The sequence below is a fragment of the Rhinatrema bivittatum genome, chromosome 3 (genome assembly GCF_901001135.1).
Source record: "Rhinatrema bivittatum chromosome 3, aRhiBiv1.1, whole genome shotgun sequence".
Lineage (NCBI taxonomy): Eukaryota > Metazoa > Chordata > Amphibia > Gymnophiona > Rhinatrematidae > Rhinatrema > Rhinatrema bivittatum.
This window is the reverse complement of record NC_042617.1, coordinates 471285075-471311247: the sequence shown is the minus strand read 5'-3', so window position 1 is coordinate 471311247 and position 26173 is coordinate 471285075. Positions and strand designations below refer to the sequence as shown.

The window sequence follows — 26173 nt, the reverse complement described above, 5'->3', positions numbered from 1 at the left end:
CTTGTGCGCACCGCCTCGCCATACCCCGGCACAGGCCGCAGTGCCGGGGGACTCGGGACCGCCCTTCCGGCCCACCCCCGAATCATCACCATGCCCCCGGACCTGCCTTGGACCGCCCCCTGACCCCAGACACGCCCCTCCCGCCCCTTTTACGAAGCCCCGGGACTTACGCGCGTCCCGGGGCTTTGTGCGCGCTGGCGGCCTATGTAAAATATATATAGATATAGATAGATATAGATATATATATAGAGAGAGATGTATGTGTATGTATATTTAACTACTAGAAATCGGGCAATATGTATATCATGTGAAGTACTTAATTAGATATATAAGAAGAATTCCAAATGGAAAAGGTGAACTAATGTTCATAATTGTAAAAACAAATCTTTATTAATGTTTCAAGTACAAACCTACAATGTTGTTTCTACATGGATGTGAGTTTATGCACTCATATGTGAATTTATATACAAAATCTTTATGGCTATATGGCTTCACATGTATCACATTATAACACAATTCAATACATCAATGTGGCTACAAAGCTATTTCTAACAACAAAAATTCTAAACATGTATGTTTAAGTACCCTATTAAATGTATATTTGGTACAACATCAGATGCATATGACTATCTGTAGTTTTGTATATCCTCTATTGAACATACATGTTTTACATGTTTTTCACAGTGTACATGGTTTATAAAAATTAGTTGGTAAATTCACATTTCTTGGACCCTTGCTAACTATGTATTGACACAATGAAATCCCTAGTCATGATAAAAATCCCAACACATTCCTCCATGTTTTACACAATGAAACTAAATCACAAAAAATATACAACAAATTAACATCTTTGGGAACCCTTACTAACATTAGATAAACATATTGCAATCCCTGATCATGCTGTGAAAATTCTGACTAATTCTTCCACTTATACGCAATACAAATCAAAGTTGTGAGCCGGTGTGTTGTATTTCTTGGGTATAATGTAAGATCCCTAACATTGTCATTTATATAGTGCTACCAGGTTTATGCAACTGGAGATAGCAATCCTCTGTTCAGGTTATAGTGATGTGTTTGCTGCATTGATGTACTGAGGATCAAAGAAGAAGAATCTGGAAAAAATAGTTTTTAACCTGTTCAGAAAACTTAATGTGCATGGGAGAAAGGCATGCTGATAAATCTGTATCCATAAAATCAGAACCTCTAAAATTAATGCAAACCAGTGTTACATAGGTCTAATGGCACTGTAAAAATGCGAAGTAGAAGTAGGAATACCTTAGTTCCGTTACTGCTGGGCTTGATCTATTTCAGGGGCAGCTTTTGATTTATGAAAATTCAGTACTAACTTTAAGAAACACTGTCTCTGGACTTTTATGTCCCACAAATAAACATAATTTATGTTGAAAGGAGATGGAATGTACTTCATGCTCAGTCTCCTTAAAGGCCTCTCTGGCAGTTCATTGGTGCTATTCCAAGGGAAAGCCAGAAATGAGAGTGGGGAGTAAGTAATACTAATGAACAAGAAAAAGAACTCCTAAACACAGTTAAAAGTCACCAAATAACATATATGCTTTCTTTATTATTTTTTCTCATACTTAAGTATACATTTAAGAAAAGTACAGTATATCTCATGTTTGGAATTTCCAATCCACATTCCATATAGCAATATTATTTGAATCATGTAACCGAAAATTTATTGGTACCTACTAGATAATTTATAAACCAATCCAAACTTATTTACGTGCCTATCTGTAAACCGTTGTGATGGTATATCACTAAACGACGGTATAGAAAAGTTTTAAAATAAATAAATAAATAGGACTGTTTCTCATGGCGGGTGGTTTTGCTCTCAAGGCCTCAAAAATGGCATCTTCCTAAGAAGCCAATGTACTAAATTGTGAATTTTGTTTTTTGCAAAATGCCCACACACATGCCTAAAAACACAAAAGTGTGAATGTCTAGTGCATAATATTTTGCATAAGAAGGAGTGTTAAGGATTATAGCGCTGAGCAGTTGGTGTAGATGGACAGACTAGATAGGCCGTATGGTTTTCTTTCTGCTGTCATGTTTCTATGAAATTCCCTTCAGCAAAAAAAGTAAAAAAAAAGTCACAAAAGTGGGTTTTACAATAGAAAACCTTTGTGTGTAATCTGCTACACGCAAACGTTTATTAAAATTGCCCAATAATGAGCTCCTGCAATACAGAGTCATGCAAAGCAGCAACAGAAATTTTTCATTGGTGGCACAGCAGAGAATGCATGGACTGTTTCACATGAAAGTGAGCTCTGGATGCAAATGATCTAATTTGCATCCATAGCAAACTATCGCCAAAAGGTTGCTAACCTACGAAAAATACCAAGTGTTAGTACATTGGGCTCTTAATCGTCATTTGCAAAGTAAGCAGATCATTATGTGCTCTTGTCTTGTTGTACTCCATGAACTTATCTACTTTTTAATATATTTATGCTTTCATTATGTTCATTTTTAGATTCTTTGGATGTTTTTCTTTATGCAGATGATGTTCAATTGTATTTTGCTAGTTCACATATTGAGAAACAGTTTTTTTGATCGGATTACTCTTATTTGACAGCAGTTGGGGAATGAATGCACTTAATGGTTTAGTTTTGAACTATACAAAATCAAAAGCCTAATGGATTTCACGAACACCTAGAGAAAATTTACTGACTATTGGAGTAGGTGGAGAAATTATTCCTTATGTGGATCAGGTGAAAAATCTAGGAGTTATTTTTGATTCTAACTTGGATTTCAAGATCCAGTTGTGTACTATTCTTTCTTCTGGTTATTTTAAACTTTGTTTTTTGTGTTATTTAAGACCTATCTTTGATGTGACAAATTCTACAGCGGTAGTCCAAGCTTTTATTTTGTCTACAGTGGACTACTAATATTCATTGTATGTTGGACTACCACAAAAAGCGCCTGCGAGTTTTGCAGTTGTTTAGTCACAAAGAGTCCATTTCGTGAGCATTCATGAGCATCTTCCATTTTGCACAATTGTTTAAGTTTTACAACCCTGTCGATCATTGCAGTCAACAGATTTGAGAGGTCTCATCCAAGGGGAAAGTTTGACTGCAATTAATTAATGCTTTATCATTAATTAGTTGTAAATTATGGCATGATTTGCCAGTGGAGTTGTGGATTTTGAGTGATTTAAAAGATTTTCAGGAAACCATTAAATGCTTCTTTAAACAATAAGGTCTTAAACTGAGAAAGTTATGGTAATTGTTTTTATTGTTTGTTGTCCGTGATTTTATTGCTATACGTTAAGATGTGATCCGCTTAGCTTGAAAGCTTTATTAGAGGCGGACAAAATGTTTTTAAATAAATAAACCTGCCATTAAAATATCTGTAACTATGTAGCCAGGCACATTTCCTTAGAAACATTCTTCACAATTTCACTTCTTTCAGTATAAAATATTGACTTCTCTGGAAATGATGAAACAAACCTCCATTTTTCTGTCTCAGAGGTTGGTTGCTCATTCTGTTAGTTGCTTTCCCACAATCCTTAATGTTTGGGTTCTTTTTGGTGGGGGCAGAGGGGGGTAGGAGGGGAGTTGGCTCCGCAGTTTCCTCCTGCTCCTTTTGGGCTTCCAGCTCAGTTCAATCTGATCTCTAGTGGGCTATGGTGCCATGAGCCTTCATTCACTACTACCTGGGTTCTCCCCCTCCACCCTCTGTTTGATAAGCTCCCACCAGCCCAGCCATTGCAGCCCCAGTCCTTGGCCTGGGACCGCAGACCTTGGCTGCCTTCAGTGTTCAGTAAGCCTGCACCCTGAATGTGACAAATAGGTTTCACCTTGGAGCGGTGGCTGGGACTCTCGAGGGCCTGTGAATGCTGCCTTCAACGCATCTCCAGCTCTAACCAGTCCCAGAAAGCAGAAGCAGGGGCCAGGAATAGGGCTCAAATCTTTTGCATGGCAGCACTCAGCCCAGCCCCTGAGCCGACCCAGGATTCTTAACATTTTAAATGTATCTGTACAGTGTCATTATGTCACCTACTGAATTTTTTTTTTTCCAAGGAAAAGAAACAAATTTGCATAGCATCTCCACGCAGGCTACTCCTTCATTCCTTGAATTTAGGAACTTCTTACTGTTCCCTTTCTAATAACATGTGCCACTTTATAAGAGGCAAGATGATTTCTGGGACATTGCCTCTTGAAGGTGTGTTGGGATTTTGATACAATTTTAGTATCTCACTGTTTAGAAGAATAAAAAGTAGCAATTGTCTGCCTTTGGCACTCCTCCATGGCATACCTAAACCTGGACTTTGATAAGATAATGCTTGTACGAAAAGGCAATTTACCTATCTTTCAATAGACAAGTCTATACATTGGTGATGAAATTAATTTTTTTCCCACTATTCACTTTTTCTCTATAATTTTTGTTTGTTCTAATTTTCCATTTCAGAGGTTGCCTGCAAAAGTCGCCCCATGGATTTGGTGTTCATTATTGACAGTTCCCGCAGTGTCCACCACAAGGAGTTTGAGAAGGTGAAGGTCTTCTTAGCCGACATGATAGACACACTGGACACAGGGGAGCTTGCCACCAGGGTGGCAGTGGTGAATTATGCCAGTACTGTCAAGATAGAATTCTTTCTCAAAACCTACTTCAATAAAGATTCCATGAAGGAGGCCATCTCCAGGATAGCCCCTCTTTCCATGGGCACTATGACTGGATTAGCTATTGAAACAACCATGAAGAAGGTTTTTGCTGAGGAGTCAGGTGCTCGGTCTGTGTCACTGAACATCCCCAAAGTGGCAATCATTGTGACTGATGGCAGACCCCAGGACAAGGTGGAGGAAGTTGCTGCTAGAGCACGGGCCTCCGGCATTGAGATCTATGCTGTTGGGGTGGACAGAGCAGATATGCAGTCCCTGAGGCTGATGGCCAGTGAGCCACTGGATGAGCACGTCTTTTTTGTGGAGACCTATGGAGTCATTGAAAAGTTGACTTCTAAATTCAGGGAAACTCTATGTGGTAAGGCAATATATTGCTGTTATTGCACAAATGCAAATTCAATTTCTAAAGTCTGATAAGTCTCTCAAACTTTGGTTCTGTTTATAACAAACTTTGATCTTAATGGGCTGAAGTCCCATGAAAAAAATCTTGTGCACTATTTAAAGCAAATTTTGCTTCAACAAATTCTTTCTAAGTATTTATTGGCTCACAGCCTATTTGTTATAATGAAGAACATTTATTTATTTACAATAATTTGTATTCCACCTATTTCCAGGACCTGTTCTAGGCGGAACTTAATAACATTTAATTTAGTGTCATTAATCCATATGGCAGTTTACTATCATAGTAATTGTAAATGCCCTGAATATATGGTTCTATTTGCCAAGTCCTCTTCCTTTCCTTAAATATCACAAGGAGACATTCTTCATAAAATAATTAGTGTATTTTTTTTATTATCGGGAACCTGTCAGTTATAGCAAATATGTTACAGCAAAGATGATAGACATTTGTAATGGCAAAATACAGCAAGAAGGAGTGGGAGAGAGAGCACTATATGTATGAGTTCAATCACAGATTTACATATTATCTGCTCATTATTCTAAGTTCCCATACATAATAAGCTACACATGTATCCAGTGACATAATTACATTCATCTGATATTGATTGTAAATTCATACGATCATCTCCAAATTAGCAAGTTTATGCTGCCATCTAGCTGAACAAGCTGTTTCTCAATTCTGCCATTTCTCACTGGGCATGGTGTCCACAAAGGAGCCCATATGACATCCTCACTGCTCAAGGGCACATTGCAATCATTTTCAGAGTGGCTCTTAACCCAGTCCTCGGGACATACCCAATGGCGTAGCCACGGGTGGGCTATGGCTCAGGCTCAGACCCACCCAATCAGCATTGCCCAGTGGTCCAAGAAGAAGCCCTTTCACGGGGCCACAGCAGACATGCCAGTTGAGAGGAGACAGAGGCCCACAATGCCGCCGGTGGACTCCATCCCACTGGTGTCCGAGAAGTGGTGCAGGCCCGCAAGGACGCTGATGGACCCTATCTTACCAGCGGCTGAGAAGAGGAGGGAGCCTGGCGGCCAAGAAGTCGAGACAGGCCTCTGAGACCGCCGGTGGATCCATCCCACCAGCGGCCAAGAAGAAGAGTAGAACTGGGAGGCTAGAGATTGAAGGAAAAAAAAAACCCCTCACCGGAAGGTGTCCATTCTCCTGCTTCTCCACGTGTGCTGGTCCTGCAGCATTCAAAACATGTGTGGCCAGTAAGTGTTTCATGCTGATCGCATGTATCATGAGATCAGCACAGAGGGCATATTAGCTTCATGAGTTTTGAATGCCATGGGCAGGCACATGAGGAGCAGCAGAACAGGCTACCCCTTTTGCCTATGAATGATAGCCTGCCTGGGGGGGGGGGGGGGGGGGGGGGGTTTGGGAACCAGCCTGGGTGTGAGTGTGTATGAGGATAGTAGCCTGCCTGGGGGGGGGGGGGGGGGGGTTATATGTGTGAAGGGGAACCTGCTTGGGTGTGTGTGTGTATATGTCTGTGAATTTTAGTCTGCCTGGGTTTGTGTGTATGTATGTATGTATGTATGTGTGTGAATGGTGGCTTGCCTGGATGTGTGTGAATGGTAGCCTGTCTGGGAGGGGTGGGGGGCCTGAATGGGAGCCTGCCTGAGGAGCTGGGGGGTGTGAATGAGAGCTGCCTGAGGGGGGGGGTGTGAATGAGAGCTGCCTGAGGGGGGGGGGTGTGTGTGACAGAGAGCATGGGGCAATGGGAGCCTGCATATGAGAGTGAGAGCCTGTGTGTGTTCTTATGTATGGAAGTGGGAACAGGAGCCTGCATGTGAGAGAGAACATATGAGAGCCTGTGTATTTGTGTGGGAATGTGAAGCTGTGTGTGAGAGAGCATGTAAAAGCGAGAGCCTGTGTGTGTGAGCAGGTGAGAGTGAGAGCCTGTGTGGTTACATATGTATGGGTGTGGGAGCCTGCATGTGTGAAAGAGCATGTGAGAAAGCATGTAAGAATGAGAGCCTGTGTATGTCTGTAGGGGGGAATGGGATTGGGAATCTGCATGTGAGAGTGAGAGCCTGTGTGTTATGTTTGTGGGAATGGGAGCATATGTGTAAGAACATAGGAGAATGAGAGCCTTTGTGTTAAAGAGAGCATGTAAGAGTGAAAGCCTGTGTGTGGATGTGGGAATATGTGGGAGTAGGAGCCTGTGAGTAAGTGAGAGAGAGCATGGAAGAGTGGGATCCTGTGTGAGACAAAACATGTCTGTGTGAGAGAACATGTGAGAAATTGTCTGTGTGTGTGTGTGTGTGTGTGTGTGTGTGTGTGTGTGTGTGTGTATGAAAGAGGAAGGAAAGAAGACAGAATAAAAGAGACCCTGAAAAAAGAATAAGGAAAAGACAGACAAGGGAAAAAAAAAGAGACAGGGACTAACCAATTAGAAAAATAGCATCAGACAACAAAGGTAAAAAAATAATTATTTTGCATTTCGGCGATTGGAATATGCCATCTTTGGGAATGTGCATTTCTTATATATTTGTATTTTGCTTTTTCTTCAGTATTCCAGTGTTCACAGAGTCTGGTTTCTCAGGCTTTCCATTTCAGTTTTGTCTGCAGGTTTGTTTCTAATTTTAGTCCCTTATTCTGTATTAGGTAAGGGTCTGCTTGTGTTGCGCATGGGTGACAGAGATGCAGTATTTTGGCAAGCATGCAGTTTCTCTCTAGGGATTTGTAGCAGTTCTGTTTGTTGTGTTTGCCCACTAGGTAGTGTATGAGTGTTCTAGGGCCTGATGTAACATTTGCCTTGCTGCCTTTGTACATAAGGTTGTTGCTGTTTGAGTCCTGAGAGTTAATGCTGTTTTGGTATGGTAAGGTTCTAGGTATTTATTTTGCAGATGTTTATGTTATTTCACAAAGTGTTTGGCAGCGAAGAGAATTTGTTTTGCTATCACTTAGGTAACATCGGAATTTGAATTTTTTTTCATGTCCTAGTTCAGTGCTGCACCTGTTGCAAATCTTTCTATGATGATTATGATTATTGCTGTTTTATTGTAGTTATGATATTCTCTGCATTTTTGCAAAGAAGATTCATAAAAGAATATATTGATATTTGTTTTATTATGTGATTGGATCTGATGTTTCTGTTAAGTGATCTTTGTTTACTTTTTACATGATATTGCTCTAGCAGAACCTTCATGTCCTACTTCTGAGTATCCTCCACTAGAGGTCTGAACAACTACAGCTTACCACAGCTTTAAAAACAGTGGGAACCCAAGTTACCCCACCACAGACCTCAGTGAGATCTCAGTTCTCTGAGGACAAGCAGGATGGCAGTCCTCACATATAGGTGACGTCACCTGATGGAGCCTGACACAGAACATTGATTTCAAAGATTTTACAAGTTTTGAGCACGCTCTATTGAGCATGTGCAGCTATAGCCACCTCCCTGCCTCCCAGGCAGGGCCCCTCAGGCTTAATTTTTCTGCTGATCCTGCATGTCAAGGTTCTTTGCTTTCTCTTTCTCATAGGAGGAGTAGCCTAGTGATTTAGAGCAGCAGGCTACAAACCAGCAAAACCAGGGTTCAAATTCCTCTGCCACTCCTTGTGATTTTGGGCAAGTCACTTTACTTTCCATTGTCTCAGGTATAAACTTAGACCGTAAGCCCTCTAGAGATAGGAAAATACCTACAATACTTGAAGTGCCAAAAAGCAGAATATAAATAAACTCACTCAGTGAAAGTTTTTGGAGCTTCAAAAGCTGTTTTTTTCTAGCAGGGCCCTGTGGGTTTTGTTTTCTCCCTCGTGTGCCTTTAGGTGGTTTTTGTTAATTGGTTTTCCTTCTTGTAACAGGGAGCCATTTCCGGTTACCATTAAGGCCTAGGTGTGCCATATTATTGGGGGGGTCGAAGGATCCATTTAAATTCAGCTCCTTCTTTTTGAGGGGTCTGGGAATGGCCATCCCCCTGAGAGGCTTTATAACAGCTTTCTCCCAAGATTCTTGGGCAGTCTTTTATGGTATTTGGAGGGTTAGGAGATAGGAACGTCTTCTGTTTTGCAATTTTTCAGGCCCAGTCAGAGGAAGCAGGCTAACCCAACCTGGGGATCCTGACCAGGTCTGGGAGGGCTTTCCTTCTAGTCTACTCACTAGTTGGTTGGGATATCTCTCTAGGTTGTTTTCGGGTTTAAGATTTTTCGTGGTAGGAACCTTACTGGACACCTGGGCCCTTCTTGGATTTAGGGCATAGGGAACCGGATGAAACCAGACATTGATTTGGTAGCGAAATGGATAAAGGATGCCTGGGAGTTAGTTCCCCCAGAAATGGTCAAGAAGTCATTCCTGAAATGCAAATTAGCAATGCTATGGATGGATCAGAAGAATGCACCCTCTATGAAGACAAAGATGAATCCGTATCGGATGATGATTCAACAGATGAAGACAGCGAAGACAACATTTACGCTGATCACCAAAGAAAGGTTCCACAATTTATTCGGACATTCCAATGATGAAGAATCGGACTTGGAAAGATTTGATAAAAGAGAAGGATTCAAATAGCAGGGACAGCCATGGAGGAGGGAGGTAAGGATACATGCAGCAGGGACATTTTCTTAAGTTGTTAAATGAGAATGTTTCATTCTGCTTTTAAAAAATAACTTAAGAAAATCACTTTTATTTATCGGTTTGTTTCTTAGTATGATTTCACCATTTCATAAGCCCTCTAGGTTTTACCTTCCATGTATTCATGGGGGGACAGATAAATCTTGATTTTGGGACCCAAAAAATAGCCTCAACTTATGCATGAGATCGACTTATACATGGGTATATACAAACTTGTCAGTTATAACCCGTTACTGCAAAGATGATAGGGAGTTGTAATTGCAAAGCTCAGCAAGAAAGAGTGAGAGAGAAAAAAAGGCAAAAATGTTTTCTGTTAATACTGTACAAGCTGAATTACAGATTTACATATTTTCTATGTTCATTATTTTGTTTCCATACATACTAACAACTAGCTTCTTAGCTACACCCATATCCAGTAATCACTACGTTGTTCTGATATTGCTTGGAAATTGATATTATATGCTCAGAATTATCTTATTTATATTGCAATCTAGTACATATAAGCTCGCAAAAATAAAAAGTTATTATAGTATTTTTCCTAAGCTTTTACCTAGACCTCATTTAATTTGCTAACACGGTTGCATATATACAGCTGGGCAGATACTCTTGCTTAGTCTCAAGCTGATATATTAATGAGCTAAATCAGTGTTTCATGTCTTTATCACTTCTAGCACATTCACTCCCCTCTGCTCCTATTTCTAGTATTTAAGACTGAACCACATTTCTGAAGATTTGGAATTCTGCTTTGTTAGAAGCCATGATTGCCTGTTTTCTTGTCAAGTTCTCCACAGAAACAGGCCTAAAAACCCTACAGATCCATCCACTTTTCCACAGTAAAAAAGAACCGATTTCTGCAACCCCAATATTGTTCAGGGTAAATTTGTTTGCCTTTGTTTACAGTAACTGTTGCGAGTATAGCAGTGGAACCTTAGGCCGGCCTGGCAGAGTGAGCTGGTAGGAGAGGTCAGCACTCTGCGGCGAGAAAGTAGGCCGGTGGGCAGAGTCAGGACACACGGTGGTCGGCACTCTGCGGCAAGAAGGTAGACCAGTGGACGGAGTCAGGACACCCATAGATCCTGGAGTCTTCACCCTGGAAGCCAGCGGACCCCCCTGAGAGGATCTCGTGAGGTCCCTGGCCGCTGGGACTTAGGAGACCAAGTGCGTAGAAGACAATGACTTCACCCTGGAAGCCTGAGGACCCCTCGAGAGGAGCTCATGAGGTCCCAGACCACTGGGACTTAGGAGAACAAGTGCATAGAAGACGATGACTTCACCCTGGAAGCCTGAGAACCCCTCGAGAGGAGCTCGTGAGGTCCCAGACCACTGGGACTTAGGAGATCAAGAGCGTAGAAGACGATGAGACGATCCAAGGTCGGGGCAGGCTGCAGGAACAGAACCAGGAACAAGCCGGAGTCAAAGCCAGAGAGTCCAACCAGAGGAATCAGCTTGGCGTACAAGTAGTTGTCTTTGAGGATTTGAAGAACTTGTCTTACATGTTGTCGGTGGGAATCCAAGTCGTGAGAATAGATTAGCACGTCATCCAAGTACACAATAACAGAAGTATAAAGAAGCTCCTGTAATATTTCATTCATTAAGTGTTGGAAGACTGCTGGGCGTTGCATAAGCCAAAAGGCATAATGAGATACTCATAATGCCCATCCCTGGTGTTGAATGCAGTCTTCCACTTGTCACCGGGGCGAATTCGATCCAAATTGTAAGCGCCCCATAGATCTAGTTTAGTGAATATCTTGGCCCCCTGTAACCGGTCTAAAAGTTCGGGGATCAAAGGAAGAGGGTAGTGGTCACGCTTGGTAATGGCATTCAGACCTCTGTAGTCAATGCAGGGTCTTAAGGAGCCATCCTTTTTATCTACAAAGAAGAAGCCTGCCCCCGCTGGTGACTTTGAAGGTCGAATGAACCCTCTAGCAAGGTTTTCAGCTATGTATTCAGACATGGCTTGTGTCTCAGGCAGGGATAGAGGATATACCCTTCCACGAGGTGGCGTGGATCCCGGTACCAGTTCTATAGCGAAGTCGAAGGGATGATGTTGCGGCAGGAGCTCTGCCTTCTTTCTAGAAAAGACATCAGCAAAGTCAGCATAGGCAGCAGGAAGCACCACCGAAGCATGCAGAAGCGGAATGCTGGGTGCCCGTGGAACGTGTAAACAGTTGTCGAAGCAATAGGGACTCCACCTAGCTATCTGCAGAGTATCCCACTGAATAACTGGAGAATGTTGCTGCAACCACGGGAGTCCAAGTATCACTGGGTGTACGGCCTTTTCCAGAATCAAGAAAGACATCCTCTCAGAATGTAGAACCCCAGTATGGAGTGTGAGAGGTCCCGTAGAGGCGGAAATACTCCCAGGAAGAGGCGTTCCTCGGATCGATGTAATCCGTAGAGGAGTCCTGCGAGGAAGGACAGGAATCCGTAATTGCTGCACCAGGTCGTACAGAATAAAATTCCCGCCTGCTCCGGAATCAATGAAAGCGAGAGTCTCAAAGGTGCCACCCGGATACTCCAGAGTAATAGGGATGGTACATTGAGGAGCAGAAGTAGATGCTGGTGCCACCTGGATACTCCAGTAGTAATAGGAATGGTACATTGAGGAGTAGCTCCTCGGAACCTCCTAGGCTTGGGCGTTTTCCGGACGCTCCTTACACTGGGCCAGGAAGTGTCCATTCCCCCCCTTAGTAGAGGCACAGGCCCAAAGAGCGCCGGTGTTGCCTTTCTTCCGCTGTTAAGGAAGTACACCCCAGCTGCATGGGTTCTTCAGAGGACGTCGCCGGGTGTGCCGTTCCCTGACTGGGTACTGGAGTCATAGGTCTTGAAAATGCAGGTGCTAGAGGCTCAGCACGCCAGAATGGACGGCTCTCCCGTGCCCGCTGTTGTAGGCGATGGTCAATCCTTCCAGCTAAGTCTATTAATTCGTTGTGGTCATCTGGAAGATCACGGGCCGCTAGCTTGTCCTTAACCCAGGATGACAGCTCCTCCAGGAAGAGGCCCCGAAGCTGTTCTCTCGCCACCCGATCTCAAGAGCCAGTGTACGGAATTCGATGGCGTAGTCTGCCAAAGAGCGAGAGCCCTGTCTCAGCTGTAGGAGCTCCGACGTGGCGGTAGCAAGTCATGCCGGTTCATCAAAGGCTTGTTTGAAGCTGGCCACGAACTGCGGCAAATTATCCGGTAGAGAATTGCTCTGTTCCCACATGAGAGAGGCCCAGGAGTGCGCCTTCCCATCCAGCAAGGACAAGATGTACGCCACTTTCACAGAGTCCGTCGGGAACTGATTAGGCGACAGTGAGAATCTAATGTAACACTGGTTTAGAAAGCCACGACAGGCCTTGGCATCTCCGGAGTAACGAGGCGGTGCCAGCAACTGGGTCGGTGTATGGACGCTTACCACCGGTAGGGGTAACGGAACCTGTGGAACTTCAGGGGGTGCTGCGTCCAATCGGTTGGCCAAACGTTCCACTGTAGCCACCAGGACATCTAGGCAATGCTGTTGTTGCTGCAGGCGTTGGGCCATGCCGGGGATGGCCTGAAGCCCTGACAGATCCACTGGATCCATGGCCTTGCAAACTGTTGCGAGTATAGCAGTGGACCCTTGGGCCGGCCTGGCAGAGTGAGCTGGTAGGAGAGGTCAGCACTCTGCGGCGAGAAGGTAGACCGGTGGACGGGACACCCGTAGATCCTGGAGTCTTCACCCTGGAAGCCAGCGGACCCCCCCTGAGAGGAGCTCGTGAGGTCCCAGACCGTTGGGACTTAGGAGGTCAAGAGCGTAGAAGACGATGAGATGATCCAAGGTCAGGGCAGGCTGCAGGAACAGAACCAGGAACAAGCCGGAGTCAAAGCCAGAGAGTCCAACCAGAGGAATCAGGGACGGAGGATGCCAGAGATGGAGACGGAGGCTGGAGCGGGAACACCGGGAGCAGGAGCAGAGCCAGAACACCAGGAGCTGAAGCAGGAACGACGGGAGCAGGAACAGGAATCCGAAGATCAGGAACAGCATCAGGAACAGGATCAGGAACAGGAATCCGAAGATCTGGAGCAGGAAGAGCAGGAACACAAACGCAACTAGCACTCACCAGGAGAACCTCGTTGCAAGGCGCTGAATGGGAGCAGACACTGGCTTTAAATAGTAGCCGGCGTCTGACGTCATTTCAGTGGGTGGGCTGCGGTCTGGCGGGAAAAGTCCTTTAAATTGGGCTTTCCTGCGTGTGCCTAGAGAGGGAGGAGCCGGAATCAGAGGCTTGGCGGCATCTCCCTCGTGGACAGGCCCGAACCTCCCACTGCTGCCCCCGGGGAGAGCCAGGTAAGAACCCGGTCACAAGCCTTGCAACCGGGACCGCAACAGTAACATAGTAAATGACAGCAGATAAAGACCAAAATGGCCCATCTAGTCTTTCCAGCATGGCGTTTAGGGTTGTAACTGCCATTCCATACCGTTTCCCCTGATGCCTTCTTGGAAGCACAATGCAGTTGTTTCAATGCTGTTTTGGGGCTGAACCACCTCTCTGTGCAGGCTACCTCAGTGCTTCATTACAATCCTTTTGCCACTAGGGATCCTCTCTATATCCTAAGCTTTTTTTGAATTCCATTGTCTTCTACAGCTCCATGGCCCATTTACTTGTGGTGGCAGTGATTGAGAAAAGAGGCTGTGCTTGTGCTTGCCTGATCTTCTGAAATGCCAACCTGACCCACTTCTCTCCCCCTCTCCTCCCCTTCCACCCCATCCTACCCCACATCCTGGCCAGTCCAGTCCTCTTCCCCCCACTCCCTGATCCCTGTACTAAGTGCATCGGGCCATGGATGCACTTAACACAGATTTTGTGGTAGAGTTGCCCGCGTCAGAGGGGAACACAGTCATCTGGGTAACTGTAGACCGCTTCTCCAAGATGGCTCACTTTGTTCCTCTCCCCAAGCTACCATCGGCACCAGAACTTGCTCAGCTCTTTACCTTCTCCTATGACCCAAATAGGGAGACTCCTGTATTAAAAAGTAGGGATGTGAATCGTTTTAGGACGATTAAAATTATCGTCCGATAATTTTAATATCGTCTTAAACCGTTATGGAACACAATACAATAGAGATTCTAACGATTTACCGTTATAAATCGTTAGAATCGTGAGCCGGCACACTAAAACCCCCTAAAACCCACCCCCGACCCTTTAAATTAAATCCCCCACCCTCCTGAACCCCCCCCCAAATGACTTAAATAACCTGCGGGTCCAGCGGCGGTCCGGAACGGCAGCGGTCCGGAACGGGCTCCTGCTCCTGAATCTTGTTGTCTTCAGCCGGCGCCATTTTCCAAAATGGCGCCGAAAAATGGCGGCGGCCATAGACGAACACGATTGGACGGCAGGAGGTCCTTCTGGACCCCCGCTGGACTTTTGGCAAGTCTCGTGGGGGTCAGGAGGCCCCCCACAAGCTGGCCAAAAGTTCCTGGAGGTCCAACGGGGGTCAGGGAGCGATTTCCCGCCGCGAATCGTTTTCGTACGGAAAATGGCGCCGGCAGGAGATTGACTGCAGGAGGTTGTTCAGCGAGGCGCCGGAACCCTCGCTGAACGACCTCCTGCAGTCGATCTCCTGCCGGTGCCATTTTCCGTACGAAAATGATTCGCGGCGGGAAATCGCTCCCTGACCCCCGCTGGACCTCCAGGAACTTTTGGCCAGCTTGTGGGGGGCCTCCTGACCCCCACGAGACTTGCCAAAAGTCCAGCGGGGGTCCGGAAGGACCTCCTGCCGTCCAATCGTGTTCGTCTATGGCCGCCGCCATTTTTCGGCGCCATTTTGGAAAATGGCGCCGGCTGAAGACAACAAGATTCAGGAGCAGGAGCCCGTTCCGGACCGCTGCCGTTCCGGACCACCGCTGGACCCGCAGGTTATTTAAGTCATTTGGGGGGGGGGTTCGGGAGGGTGGGGGATTTAATTTAAAGGGTCGGGGGTGGGTTTTAGGGGGTTTTAATGTGCCGGTTTTGCGATTTTTAGATTTTTAGATTTTTCACGATTTTTCACGATATTTTACCCCCCCAAACGGCAACAATACGATTCCCTCCCCCTCCCAGCCGAAATCGATCGTTAAGACGATCGAGGACACGATTCACATCCCTATTAAAAAGCATTATGGTCTGTTGATCAGAGAGGGAGCTTTAGTAATTTCTTCATGGTCACACCTCATGGGCAGTGATAAGTGGAGAAACCAAACCAGGGTTGACACTCTTATACCTCTGTCCCCTAACATAGCCTTAGTGGCAGATGTCAAGTTAAATGATCAAAGCTTTTATCTTGTCCTTGATGTGATGAAGAGAAGGAAGTCTGTCACTGCATTAGTTTTGATGCAGATTCATTCTACTTAAAGTGAATTTTATGCAAAACTTATTATGATCTTCTTCCACTCTGGCTAATTAATCCAGCTGACTTTTTTTTTTTTTACTGTTATAACAACTTTCAAAATTAGTAGTAAAGCACATTTTAAAATAGTTTCTTAATATTCCATATGTACATGTATGCCTGTCAATGGATTCTTTTGCCTTTCCTGATTTGTAGAACCAGCATTTTTGAAAGTGAGTTCCTTTGGTTAAACAAAAAAGGAGGGTTTAGAAAGTCTGCAGATGATTGAGCAAAAATGGACAAAAAACCCCCAAAAACCTTTGATTGCGCCAGATCACAAAATAAAAAAATTATTTTATAAGTAAAAACTCCCTCATTATTTCAGAGTCAAAACAAAACAAATTCTGGGTGAATGAGTACTTTGTAAAAATATTACCCACATAACCATCCCATTCCTTACAGCCTCTCCAAACTGATAGCCTGGATGAGTCATCCTCTAGCTCAGAGCTTTCCAAACTGTGTGTCGGGACACGTTAGTGTGTCGCCTGCAGTGTGCAGGTGTGTCGCGCAAGCCCGGTCAACTCTGATGCGAGTTTGGGCTTTTTTTTTTCTAGAGATTCACTTTTTTTTTTCAGTTTATGGGTTGCTTTATTATTGGGTGATTTTTGCTGTCAATCGCGTTTTTTTGGGGGGCTTGGTGGGTGGAATGAGCCCAGCCATCCTTGCATTGGCTGCTGCTGCCAATGAGGCCTGGCCATGAGGAGTACTGACTGCAAGCAGCAGTGTCTGGTGATCATGGAAAGGAGTGAAGCACTTAACTGGCAACAATCAAAAAGACGAGGTACATGAGTGTGGGGGCCAGACATGTGCTGGGGGGAGAGAGATGAGTGAGTGGGGGGCAAACGTGCTGGGGGGACAGACATGTGCTTGAGGGGGAGAGATATGAGTGTGTGGGGGCCAGACATGTGCTGGGGGGAGGAGAGAGATGAGTGAGTGGGGGACAATTTGTTTTATTATTGTTTCTCATAAATTATAACAATAACATGAATCTTGGAATATATATTTTTAATATAAATTTAAGGTTTTCATGAGATAGGTTGTGTCGTGAAACATTTTATTTATGTATATATTTAAGGAAACATACATAAATTGTCGAAATATGTTTCGTTCGTTTAACCTTTAACCTCTGGTTTACTAGTAGACTGAATTACCGTGTCGTGAAATTATGTTTGTCTAAAAAGTGTGTCACCAACATGAAAAGTTTGGAAAGCTCTGCTCTAGCTGATCAAGGGCTGGAAGAGAAGCTGTCTCTAGGACTGAACCTCGCAATACCACCACTGTACCATTAGTGGTCACTCTGTTAACACCAGTTGCACTAACTCTTCTTGCTCCAATCTTGGACCATCTTGGCACACCTTTGTCCCACAAGATAGGAGAGCCGAGTCATGGTTTTCTGCACTCTTGAAATTAGCATTACCACAGAGCCATGGGGCCAGTGAGTGAAGGCATTTGTATTTTTTTATACTATTTTACCATCTTTTTGTATTCTCCCTCTTCAAATGGCACAAATATACCAAGGCTGGCCTGTAGGGCTATTTTACCCAAGACCTTTTTTTGACTAGCAGAGTTTGCTGCCTTTTCTCCCTCCCCAGACTTGAAGGTGTCCTCTCAAAGCAAACTTAAGCCCTGCCGGCTTCATTGTACTCAAACTTGAGTTTCCTGTGCCAACCACAAGGCTAGCACATGAGTGAAAATATTTAACAAATTATGTTGACTGTCTCTCTCTATGAGTCACTTCTGTTTTAACTGTAAACTAAATAATCCCTTTCACCTGCATATTTCCCTAAGTTGTTTCTAACAGCTCTATTTTCTATTTTGTTTTGTTGCATATCACTTTATTAGTTTTACAATGAATACATTGCAACCTGTTAATTTATTCATTAAAACTTCAATTAATATTTTTTAATTCCTGTTTTTATTACATTCAATAATTCAGTCACTAACATACAATTACTTCAATCTAGTGCTTTTTTTCTGCTGGTAAGTACCAACACCTTTTTCCCTTTGCATCAGGGAAGAGAGGCTAAATTAGGGAACACAGTAATTCTTCTCTGATGTATTCTGTCTGCTGATCGCTGTAGGCTGCTCCTGGGAGGGGAGGGCCTGCATGGAAGCAGAAGGGATTCTCTATGGGGTATTGAACCCCGTATGCCATGTCCAGAATACAGAACAGTATCAGAATATGGCAGTTATCCATACTATTAAACATTGTGTACACTGTCATTTTGTAATCTTAATGACTTTGTAAAGGAATCTATAGAAAATTCCCTCAGATTATCTTAAAGGACCGGGCACCGCTGTCTTGCTTGGTCCTCCTTAAGATCCAGACCCACAGGGAATCCTGGGTGAATGGAGGAGCACCTCACCAGAATATAAGAACTCGGGGCCTAGAATGGTTAAACAGGCCCCAGGCAGCAGGGAGGAAGCCAGCCTACGTTAATATCTCCTATGTTTGATGTGTGTACTACCTGAAGTTAAGGTGAGCTGCATTTTTGTTTTGATTTGCTTTGCACTGTAAATAAATTGCATTTAAAGGAAACAGCCAGTGTCTGCCTCCTTATTCCTCCTGGCCGTTTCCCAAGTCGCTATCGCCCAAGTTACCACATATGATGGTATCAGTAGGATCTGCTGCCTAAGTGGGAAGCACAGGCAGGAGCCCACAGCTGCAGAGGTTTTTTTTCTCTCTTTCCTGAGGCTTCCTAGTTCCACTCATCTAGCTGAAACTACAACAGTCCAAGGGGGTAACCCGCCTGTGCAGTCAGGGTTCAAGCAGTGAGTCAGGACCAAACAGGACAGCAGATTTTTTTTTTTGGGGGGGGGAGGGGGGCCCTCTCCTTTTCTTGGAGAGATACCCAGTTTGGAGACTGCTTGGAAAGCAGGGAAGATGGAGCAAGTGATCCATGTCCTAGCTATAAGACAGAAGCAATTGCAGAATGCCCTACAAATGCAAATTGACCAGCAGCAGGTGCTACAAGTACAAATTATACAGCAAAACACAATGCTAACTCTGTAACACAGGCCATACAGACTACTATAACCAGGCCACCTCCCTTGTCGCCAGTCATACTTAAGATGGTCCCAGAAGAAGACCCTGAGTGTTTCCTGAAGAGCTTTGTACAGGCCGCTCACTTGGCAAGATGGCCAAAAGATACATGGACTACCTATTTGCGGAGCCTCCTTACAGGGAATAGTCAAGTTGCCTTCCAAACCGCCTGAAAGGAAGGGCTACATATGCTGAAGTCAAAAGAGCCATCCTAAAGAGGGCAGAACTTACCCCAGAAGCCTACAGACAGTGCTTTCAGCAAGGAGTTCTTCAACCACAGGAAAACCTGCAGAACCTTTTCCACTGACTTAAGATTGTTTCTTGTAAGTGGCTGTGCCTGGAAGAGAAAACCGGGGTGAAGGTAGCCAACATGGTTTTGTTGGAACAGTTCCTAGATGGCCTAAAACACCCTCAGGCCGATGCAATACCATGCAGTCAGGCTAGAACACATGTTAACCCACTGTTAGATGCATGTTTTGGACAGGCATCCATAACCCCTTATGCAATAAAGGTATTAGCGCATCCAAAATGCATGTCCAAACCAGCGCGCAGCTAATAGCTCTCATCACATGCAAATACCATGTTGATGAGGCTATTAGCTAGTAGGGATGTGAATTGTTTTTAGCTTTTGGGTTGGGCTTCGGGTTGGGTGCTCCGTGGAAAATTTCATTTTCTTACGACTCGTTTTTTTTGTTTTTGCCATTTTTCGACGAAGTGCGTTAGTGCGCACTAATGGGCCTTACTGCACACTAACAACCAGTTAGTGCGCACTATTACAGCATTAGTGTGCGCAATACACCGTCCGAGATAGTGTGCACTAGCTAGATGTTAATGCACTTAAAGGCTCATTAGTGCGCACTAAAAAATTGCAACTTAAAAATTAAAAAGTATCAATTCAGAGGAGTTCGTTAGCTAGCACTAACATGAAATACAAATTTTTGCTGAATTTTCGGCAAAATATGCTTCAGTTTTTGGGGCTGATGCTCAATCAGGAATTAGACAATATCGTTGATATTGTCTAATTTGTGAAAAAAAATGCTCATCCCTATTAGCTAGTATCCCCTTATGTAAAAAATAAATGTGCACCCGACATGCACATTTTTACTCTCAAAAATTAACGCCAGCCCCAGAGCTGGTGTTAAGTCTTGAGGAGCCCCAAAAATTTACAGAAAAGCAGAAAATACTGAAAAAAAATGTTGTGCCAGTAGTCAGGTTTGGAAAATGGATGCTCAATTTATGAGCATCTGGTTTTCTAACCTACGCACAGCCACTTCTCCTGTGCGCCCAATGCCATAGACATGCTAGGGACACACGATTTATCCCTATTGCATCCTTTTTACTGCAGTGACTCATTTGCATATTACATCGAGCGCCCAGGAGAGGTGATTGTGCATGCATTAAGAAAAGGTGCATCCAGTTTAGATGCACGTTTTTAGCAATCCGTATTGCATCGGCCAGCTTATGAGGTAGTGGGTGTGCAGACACCCGAACCTTATATTGGAATTGGCGTTGGAGATGGTGGAGGCCTATTTCCAAGCTCAATTCATCCCTAGACTCAGGGGAGACCTCCCAACCCAGGGAGAGGACGCTGACGACCTAAGGACAGGAGACCCTGACAGCAGGTGGAGTTAGACATGCTGAACTTTTCACCTCAACCACAAAGATCCACGGGACTTCCATATTTTAGCTGTAGTGAGAGGGGCCATTTTGCATGAGATTCTCCCCACAGGAAAGGGGAACCAATGAACATTTATGCCATGGCCTCACACTTTTGTAATTTTGTGGATGTCCCTAGCCAAGGAGTCTCTACTTTTGTAATTGTGGTAGAGCTAGATGGCATTCCAACCCAGGCTTTATTGGACTCTGGGAGTGTGAAAACACTCATCCAAAGAGAGTTAATAAAGTGGGTCCATATTAATTATCACCAAGTAGTAACCCTGGCATGCATCCACGGGGACCAAAGAATATCCAACAAGTCAGATAGAACTGAAGACCCCAGTCATCCAAGACAAAATTGAGGTGGAATTCTTCCTTGGCTACCCTATCCTGTGGTGATAGGATGGGACTAAGGAACCAGCTCACAATGTGTTCATCCAGCCACAACAATGAAGAACTCTTTCCCTTGGATGATCCAGTTCTGTATCATAAAGACTCTGGCTCCTAAGTCCCGGAGGCAATACTGACAGAACAAATACAGTTATGCTGCTAATTTAGAGGCAACCGGGGAGGAAGGGTCAAAGTCAAGGGACTCATCCAAAATGTTTTACCTGGCCCCTTTGAGTGGGAAAAAGGGGGTGACCTGGGAAACTTCAGATGGGTCCAAAGGGAAGATGAGTCCTTTAAGTAGGCCCAGGAGCATATACAAAAGGTGGATGAAAAGCTAGTCCCTGGGTCGCAGCTAACAGAGTCTATTCCTCATTTTGTAATGAAAGGGGACCTACTTTAATGAGCTACAAAGGGAAGTGTGGAGAGGGAATTGATAGAACAACTCCTAATTCCCAAACCATATCACCAGAAGGTTATGCAACTAGCTCACAGCCACCTTCTAAGGGGTCACCTAGGGGAGGAACAGACCCAGGAGAAAATACTGGCACAGTTCTATCGGTCAGGCCTACATAACAAGTCCAGATGTATTGCTGGTCCTGCCTCACCTGCTTAGTCCCAAAACCTGCTGTTGTACGGGTGGCACTTCTAATGCCAATGCTTATATTAGAAACCTCTTTTGAAAGGATGGGCATTGACCTTGTGGGGCCACTAGAGAGATATCTACTCAAATAAATAAGTCCATCCTTGTCATTCTGGATTATGCCAGATGATATCCAGAATAATTAAACCAATACCACTCCTGACCCCTCCTTTCTCACTTTGTTTAATTTATTAAATCTTTGTGTTTTTCTGTTACACCGTGGTGTTACTTGATCTTAACTGAATGTTATAATGGACAACGTCTCTATTTAAAAAAACCTTTTTTTAATAATGACACTTTTTTTTTTTAAAGTGGGGTGGAAGGTTTCATACAATGATTTTATGCCATTACCACCATGTAATGTGCTCTGCTCTTATAATCATTAACCAACCTCCTCCATCTTTTTGAATTTTTTTATTTTATTTATTTGTTTTTATATACCGATGTTCTATTTTACAAATCACAACGGTTTACAAACAACTGAGTGGTGTTTCCTTTTGTCTAATACAGGGAAGGTTTATAACAGCTAAAAGATAAAAAGTTAAACAAATGTCACATATCACAGTGGTTTACAAACAACTGAGTGGTGCAGGGAACCAGGTGTTTCCTTTTGTCTAATACAGAGAACATTTATAATAGCATAAAGATATAAAGTTAAACAAAGTTAAACAAATAGTCAAGGTGTGGTTATTATATATTACAAGAATTTTTTTGTGTCTATTATGCTTTTTTTTACATGCCACACTCTTTAAATAACCAATGTGATTGTCAATGTCGGATCACCATTTCCAGGCGCTGGACATGGTGATCCAATGTGATGCCACATAACATTGAAAAAACCAGAAAGAGGAATGCAGGAAACACGCCTACTTGGAAATTGACATTGAAACAACATCCCCTGAAGAAAAATCTTTGGATTTGAAACAAGGCCTCGTTGGGACCGCAGTAATCCGATTCAGATAAGTCGGTGTTGTTAAAGCTAATGATTTTGTTAGAAAGAAGGATCAAGTAATTAATGTTAGAAATACAATGGCACTGAGTATGGGCGAGATATAAGAAACATTTTTGCAAAAAAAAAGTCTTAAGAAGTTTTATAAATCACATTGGTTGTTTAAAGAGTGGCACGTAAAAAAAAAAGCATAATAGACAACCAAATATTCTCTCTCCCCCACCCCCAGTGGTTGTAGGAGGGCCCTGATAGCTAGGCTGGCTCTCCAGGAGGTAAAAACAGCATTTGCGAAAACATCGCAAAGTGCGATAAAGCCCTATCACACAGCTTTATGCAAATGAAAAAGGTGTAGTTAAAATACATGTTAAAGCCATGCGATATGGCTTCGCAAATTCTGAAGCCAGCCCACTTGGCCAAAAAACCAGCCCCAAACTCCTCCCCTTTTTCTAATTTGCATCACACTATGCGTTATGGCGTTTTTGCATGTGTTAAAGGTGTTTTCGCATGCAAAAACACCTTAACGCAAGTGAAAATGCCATATAGCAATTTGATAAATGACCCCCAAAGTTAGGTAGCCAGATTGCTTGTTTGAAAATTTCCCTATGCAGAATGGCTATCTCGCTGCTTAGTTTTTTGAGGCAGCAGGATTTAGACACTCTAAATATAGACATTACCAGGGGTGTAACTTGAATATTCCAATATGTGCATCATCTCCACTGCCTAACACTATCCACAGATGTAGCAGGGCCAATGTATATGTACAGTTCTGTACCCACGTCCCTTTAGCAAACCTCCAAAGAGAAACTATCTGGGCAGTTTCTCTTTGCAATTTTACTAAAGATATGTAGCTACAGAAGCACCCATGTACTTGGCTGCTACCGGTATGTGACACTGTGAAAATTGCCTAAGTGGTAAAGATGGCCCTAGGTCTCTTGGGTTCTGTTTTCTAGATTTTTATGATTGCTCCATGATTTCCGTGACCAGTTGTTATCTTCTCTGGGTTTTTAACACTATCAAAGATATATTTGTCTTCAAAGACTAATAACACTGGGGTAGATTTTAAAAAACTGCACCTGCGTGTACTTCTGTTCACGCGATCGGCGCAAACAAAAGTACGCCTGATTTTAATAGATACGCGCATAGCCATGCATATCTTTTAAAAATCCAGGGTCGGCGCGCGCAAGGCTACGCAAAATCGGCAGCCTGCGCGCGCCGAGCCGCGCAGCCTGCCTCTGTTCCCTCCAAGGCCGCTCCGAAATCGGAGCGGCCTCGGAGGGAACTTTCCTTCCACCTCCCCTCACCTTCCCCTCCCCTCCCTTCCCCTACCTAACCCACCCCCCCAGCCCTATCTATCCCCCCTACCTTTGTTGGAAAAGTTACGCCTGCCTGAGGCAGGCGTAACTTGTGCACACCAGGCCGGCTGTCGGCGCGATATGTTCCGGTCCGGGGGCTGATCCGGAGGCCATGGCCATGCCCCTGGAACGCCCCGGGCCGGTACCACGCCCTCCAACGTTGCGCCGCCCCCCGACACGCCCCCCCTAGCAAACCCCCGGGACTTACGCACGTCCGGGGCTTGTGAGCGCCGCTGAGCCTATTCAACATAGGCTCAGCGCACGCAGGGGGAGGTTGGGGCAGGTTTTCGGGGGGGACGCACCTATCTTACGCGCGTACCCCTTTGAAAATCTGCCCCACTCTGTATTAGAAGTAATGAATGAGATTTCTATTTTACAAAGTTTGACCAACGAAGCTTGAAGGATCCAGCTGAAGACAAAGTTTTGTTATACTCTCTCAGTGGGATTTTGCCTCTAAACTCTGTCAAGTTCCTTTCTGTGTTCTTATATTGCTGCAAATTGTTGTTTGTTACCAGTGACTTGTGTTACTATAGTTTTAAAATCTGTAGCTTTCAATGCATAAACAAATCCTATTGTCTATTAGAGGCAAATAATCTTCAGAGGCAAGATTTGTCTTATGATCTCACATTTTTGCCTAAGGGTGTTCTAAGAATTACTTTGTGTCCACTGTTTGCTTTGGAGATTTATTTAGAAGTTACAATAACAACTTGAGACATTTTGAGATTCACCACTTGATGCTAGGAGTCTAATCTTGCCTTTATTTTGAAATAAGAAACTTTAAGTAGTGACATTTTAAACTCTCCCTATAACTATCTGTCACATAATGAAATTGAGCTTCACAAATCATTTTCTCTTTGAGGTACTGGAGGACAAATATGACTAGCTAGCAAAGTATTAAAATGTGAGCAGGGGGTCCGCCTCCATCACAGGGATTTCAAACTGCTTTTTCATACTCTTTACATCATCACATAAAGAGCAAAGCATTGCCCGATGATGTAATAAACAGGGAGAACAACAATGATATTTTGCTATTAAACTGAGAACAACTACTTTGGAGAATCAAATGGAAAAACAACTTTAATCCAAAGCACTCTTTTTTTTTTATACCGTATCATCAAGATAGGAACCTTTTTAGGTGATTATTTTATTTACTTTTCAATATATTATACTAGCAACTGTACCTGTTCTACGCCTGGGCGGCGAGCCTTTTTATTGGCACATCTGCTCTTGTTTTGAGCCGAATTTCCCTAGAAATTCACTGTAAGAGTGTCCCTTCCACATACACACACCCTCATACAGGCTCCCTCACTCTCTGGCACACACATACATCCCCTCATATAGGCTCCCTTTCTGAAACCCACACTCAAGCATCCCGTGCACTCCCCCTCTTACCAACCAAGCTGTCTCTCGCACTCCCCCACACCCCCTCTCCTCTCTCACACACATTCTCTCTCACCGGCATCCCCCTCCCCTCATATAGGCTCCCTCTCTCTGAAACCCACACTCAAGCATCCCCCTCCCATGCTCTCTCACACCCTCCCCACCCCCTCTCAGCAACCATGCTCTCTATCACCCCCCCTCTCTCACACACACATTCTCTCTCACCGGCATCCCCCCCCCCCCCCCCCATGCTCTCTCAAACACCCTCCTGCTCTCTCTCACCCTCCCCGGCACACATTCTCTCTCACCGGCATGCCACGGGACCCGTGCTGTATGCGGCGAAGATGAAGGCCCAGCGCGCCGTTTGCGGTACATGGGGGCCTTCCATTTTCGCCTTGAGCAGAAAATAGCAGTGGAGACCCCGGCATACCACGAATGGAGCACGTCCCACGGCACAGGCTCTGTTCGCAGCGAAGATGAAGGCCCTGGCACGCCAATCGTGGCACACAGGGGCCTTCCCTTTTGACTGCAAATGGCACGCTGGGCCTTCATCCTCACCGCGAATGGAGCGTGTGCTGCAGGACGCGCTCCATTCGGGGGCATACCAGGGTCTCCTCTGCTATATTCTGCTTGTCCCGCGATGGCCGCTGTCCTACGTACCTCTGGCATTTTTGAATCTCCAAGGCGGCCAGGGAGCCGCCTGCGCCATCTATTGGCAGGCTGGGGAACATGCGCGAGCACTGACGGACACTCTACCAAG

General features: G+C 44.5%; 1 protein-coding gene across 1 annotated transcript in view; it reads left to right on the top strand.

Annotated features, from left to right (window-relative positions):
- Positions 1 to 26173, top strand: part of MATN3 (matrilin 3) — a 49467-nt gene that overhangs the window by 2796 nt on the left and 20498 nt on the right. Inside the window, 1 exon segment of the mRNA XM_029596882.1 lies at positions 4426 to 4995. Coding sequence (XP_029452742.1) covers positions 4426 to 4995 — 570 coding nt within the window.